This window comes from Vespa crabro, chromosome 14, assembly GCF_910589235.1.
Source record: "Vespa crabro chromosome 14, iyVesCrab1.2, whole genome shotgun sequence".
NCBI classification, from domain to species: Eukaryota; Metazoa; Arthropoda; class Insecta; order Hymenoptera; family Vespidae; genus Vespa; species Vespa crabro.
The window spans coordinates 3,131,643-3,136,642 of record NC_060968.1 but is presented as its reverse complement, the minus strand read 5'-3'; the positions used below and the strand labels follow the sequence as shown (position 1 = coordinate 3,136,642).

Sequence of the window (5,000 nt, the reverse complement as noted above, 5' to 3'; positions counted from 1 at the left end):
AAATTGAATGAAATTGAAAAGAAAAGAAATAAGAAGAAAAGAAAAGAGTAGAAAAAGATAAAGATAAAGAAAAAGAAAAAGAAAAAGAAAAAAAAATGGATTGAAATGTTATAACAAGCTACGTACGTGCACTTTACGTTCTAATAATCTAAACTACATTTTTATTCTTAACTAAATCCTACCAAATATCTCACACACGTTGCATCACGTCTATACTTTCGTTCTTACTTGAGATTATTATTAATTTCGATAATTAGAATATAAATAATCATTCTCTTTCGTTTTCTACAACATTATGATATAAAACTAAATCATTGCTTTCTATTTTGTTTTTTCTCTCTCTCTTTTGAATTTTACGTATTATCTTTGGATGCGTGCTTTCGATCGAAATAAATTCTATTTAAATTAAATCTTAAGAAAATATTTGATAATACTTACTTGTCTGGTAGAACACGAGGACTGGCATAATCAATCGGCCAATCGTATAGATTTGGCAGTGGACTATCATAATTGGCATCATACATTTTACTGACGATGAATTGTCGTTTATCCTTTGGCTCGGGATATTCACTGGCCAAGCCACCTATTAAAATACAATCGATCAATGTTATCCTTTAATTAAGATTTATGAATAATTCAAAATAATTATAAGAACGTATATCGATCGTTCAATAATACACATTATTAATTGTTTATAAATCGTATAGAAAATAATTAAATAAATTATCGACGATAATTACTTACTCTTTGCATAAGCATAATTAGCTATTTTAACGGCAATATCGATTGAACATTCTCGGATAGTGCTTAACGGTGGATATAAGCTACCCATTTCAAGATCTTCATCAGTTACATGATCGGCAATAGTTTGGGCAGAAATAAGGAATAAATCCTCGGTGATATGATGTACACCGGTTGCTATTACACCCAATGCAATTCCAGGGAAGATGTAAGCGTTGTTACCCTGGCCAGGTTTGTAAATCTTTCCATTGTGTTTAACTTCGCCAAATGGCGAACCAGAAGAGAATATACATCTACCCTATAAAACAAATAGAAATGTAATAAAAAAAGATTCATATCGATTGTTTAACTTACATCGGTATAATCGTAAGCCTGTTGAGCTGTACACTCGGCTTTACTGGTTGGATTGCTCAAGGCAAAGATCAATGGCCTTTCATTGTTCTTCGCCATTTCTTTTAAAACTTCAGGAGTAAATGCTCCAGCCGCTGCCGAGGCTCCTATTTGAACGATTCCACTTTAGAAAGAAATCGGCACGTGTTTACGGGCTAAAGGTTACTTACCAATCAATACAGTTGGCTTTATTTCTTGCACAATCTCGATCAAAGATTTCGTTACTTTGTAATCCTTGGCATACCAAATTTTATGACCCTCGAGATTACCCTCCGGTCTATTTTTTACCAATAACCCATCTATATCCATCATCCAGATATTATTTCTAGCTTCACTCTCTGTACAACCATCAGCTTCCATGGCTTTCACACAAAGATCAGCTATACCTATTGCTGCCTATTTTGTTTTAGATTAAAGATAATGTCGAAATAAATTTTAAATTGAAATATTTTGTTTGTTTGTTTGTTTGTTTTTTTTTTTTCCTTTTAAAGAACAAAATCTTTGCCTACCTCACCGGCACCAAGAAAGACGAATTTATTCTCGGACATTTTCTTTTTCGTTATTCTTTTCGATGCAAGTATACCTGCAACTGCTACCGCAGCTGTTCCTTGAATGTCGTCGTTGAAAGTGCAATACTTGTCACGATATTTGTCGAGAAAACGAAAAGCGTTATGATTTCCAAAGTCCTCGAACTGAAATGATCAATATTAATTAAATCAAATAAGAAATTAGAAGTTATGTATATATATATATATATACATAAATAAATAAATAAATAATATATATTTATAAATTACTTGAATGAGAACGTTCTGTCCATATTTTTGAACGCATGCGGCCATAAATTCGTCGATCAATTCGTCGTATTCAGCGCCTCGACTTCTCGGTTTATTCAAGCCAATATAATGAGGATCATCACGAAGTTGTTCATTATTAGTACCAACGTCTATAGTAATTGGCAAGCATTGATGTGGCTTAATACCAGCTAAAGCAGTATAAAGTGCCAATTTTCCAACTGGAATACCCATTCCGCATGCTCCAAGATCACCCAGACCTAAGATTCTCTCACCATCGGTAACGCAAATTGCACGTACCGCTTGTTCCGGCCTTTTAATTTAATAAGAAATATCATTCGAAGTAATCATTATTATTGGCACCATTAATCCCATTTAATATTATAATAAATAATAAATGTAATATACCAACCAATTATTTAGAATTTCATAAATATGACCTTTGTCGTATATTGTTATGAATAATCCACGTGGTCGACGATAAATCACACCAAATTTCTGACAGGCTAATCCAACGGTTGGAGTATAAACGATTGGCATCATTTGTTCGATGTTTTCACTTAACAAACGAAAGAACAATCTTTCGTTTCTTTCCTATAAATATTATTCAGAATTATTTATGTATTATTATCTCTCTCTATCTTTTTATATATATGTATATATTTTTTTTTTTTTTTTTTTTTTTTTTTTTGATAAAATTTAATTAAATTTAATATCTATCATCTAACCTGCAATTCGACAAGGTAAAGATAACGATTCAAATCTTCGGTATATTTCATAACCGAGGCCTTGCATAATGCCAATTGTTCCTCTTGAGTCTTAAATCGTGGCGGTTGGAGACCATGAATTCCCAAGGATATTCTCTCCTTCAGTGTAAAAGCCAAGCCCTATTCGATGACATACACAATGAAATCAAATTTACAACTTCTGCGTAATCCTTATCGATCATAAATAAGTTCCCCTCGGCCACACGTTTGTGGCTTTGGACAATTACTCATGCCGTCTACAATGGTAATTTCAATAAGTACTCTTTTATCATAAGTAGAGTTATAAAACACATTTTGAAAGCTTGACAGCAGAAGTTTTACGATGTGGTTTTCTCTGTATCTTTCCTCTTTTTTTTTTTTTTCTTTTTTTCTTTATTTCACTATTTACGTGCGGTATCTATTTTCTATAAATAAAAAATAACAGAAGAAATTATTTCGAATATTGGTTCTTCGATTTTTTGTTATTTTTTTTTTCTTTTTCTTTTTCTATTTTTTTTTTTTTTTTTTTTTTTTTTTTTATGAAGTACACCCGAAACGGACTAATCAGATTAGCGTGTAATGTAATTAGATTATTTTCTAAATAAATAATAAAATATAATGACTGTATTGAATATCATGGTATTTCGATTGTCACGAAAAGAACCTTATCAATTAAGCGAAAACATTGATACGTATCATTTAGAAATTTTACGATATATATATTTCTTTTTTCTTTCTTTTTTTTTTTTTTTTTTTTTTTAAGAAATTATACCTTATTAAGACGAGGATCTCTGAGATGTCCAATACCCTTGACCATGTTTATAGGAACAACATCTCCAGAAACTTCGTGAATATCTCTCTGTTTGATGTCCTTTGCTGCAGGATGTGAAGGTGGTAACGCCCGCGCCCATGATCCTCCACAATTTCTGCCGCAGGTCGATCTATTGAAAAAAAAAAAAAAAAAAAAAGTAAAAAAGACAAAATAGAAGAAAGAAGGATTAAAAAGGAATAGGAAAAACCGAGGAAAAAAAAAAAGAAAACAACATACAAAAAATATCGAAGAGTCAACATCCAAAAGTTAAGAGTTCTGGAGCATCGATTATCACGTTTGATCATATAACATGTTATTATGTAACTGCGAGTCGTACAAAAAAAAAAAAAAAAAGTAAAAAAAAAAAGAAAAAAAGAAAAAAAAAAGAAAAAAGATTGCAACGTGGGAAGAAACGTTTTTCATTTATGACGTCAAAATATTGTGTTAATGTCTAACAATTTACCTGATGATTCATAATTCTTGTTCGTAAAACAAATGAAATTAAATGGTAAGCGGAAAACATAATTGACGATAACGAGACGATTATTATATATATAAATTGTATTAAATTCACGTGAGTTAAATTATTTTCACGTGCTCTTTGAATATTTATTTCTAAAACGACAGCGTTAATCAACAAGTCGCGATAGTATTAGTGACCTCCTTGGCATCTTGCCGATATAACTGAGACCGTCGTCCGAAAATTCGTTACCGAATGATCATCTAGTATTTATATAATGATCATTAAGAATAATCGGTTAATAAACAAGATATATATATATATATATATATATATATATATATATATATATATATAGGTTTGGATTTTAGAAAAAAGAAAAGAAAGAAAAAAAAAATTACACAAGCATGAAATGAGGGATATACGAAAATATAATTTGTTAGTTGCGAAATGATTTTTCTCACCCTTTTTTCTTTTTTCTTTTTTTTTTTTGTTTTAAACAATATTTTTTTTACGACGAAAATACACTTACCTAAAAATATTATCTTCGATACTCGCAAAGTTTATCGAGATGAAATTCGAACATTGTTAACATATTAAATATGATGGAAATTTTTACAATGTATCTTCTTCGACGACCTTGAAACTTTCATTTCAATGATTATGTCAGTTCTATCGGTCATTCGCTTATGACTCGTAATAACTCATGAACCAAGCACAAAAAAAAAAAAAAAAAAGATTTGCATATCTTTGACAGTTCACGAAAAAAAAAAAACAGAAAAAAAACATATATACCTAATGTGAACATTTATTTTAATTAAATGTGAAAATTTATTTAAAAAAAAAAAAGAAAAAAAAATTGTCTAAATATCTTTTGTATATACTACTTTGACGCTTTATCATTCATTGATAGTAATGATGCCAAATAACATAAACGTTCTTTTTACATGTTTACTCACTTTTCTAATGTATACAAACTAATGTCGAATTTAAATGTCCTTTATATCTATTTTTAAAACAAAAAGACATTAAACTTGAATGAAAGGTGAATTGAGAAA

The 5,000-nt window shown here is 29.9% G+C and overlaps 1 protein-coding gene across 2 annotated transcripts in view; it reads right to left on the bottom strand.

The window, feature by feature from the left end:
- Window positions 1–5,000, bottom strand: part of LOC124429096 (NADP-dependent malic enzyme-like) — a 13,828-nt gene that overhangs the window by 3,945 nt on the left and 4,883 nt on the right. For both annotated transcript variants that reach the window (XM_046973932.1, XM_046973930.1), the window contains exons 2-10: window positions 3,444–3,612; window positions 2,654–2,812; window positions 2,338–2,519; window positions 1,929–2,238; window positions 1,641–1,823; window positions 1,302–1,527; window positions 1,096–1,238; window positions 745–1,039; window positions 439–583 (exon numbers count right to left, since the gene is read on the bottom strand). In XM_046973932.1, the coding sequence (XP_046829888.1) occupies window positions 439–583; window positions 745–1,039; window positions 1,096–1,238; window positions 1,302–1,527; window positions 1,641–1,823; window positions 1,929–2,238; window positions 2,338–2,519; window positions 2,654–2,812; window positions 3,444–3,612 (1,812 nt within the window). The remainder of the gene's footprint in view (window positions 1–438; window positions 584–744; window positions 1,040–1,095; window positions 1,239–1,301; window positions 1,528–1,640; window positions 1,824–1,928; window positions 2,239–2,337; window positions 2,520–2,653; window positions 2,813–3,443; window positions 3,613–5,000) is intronic.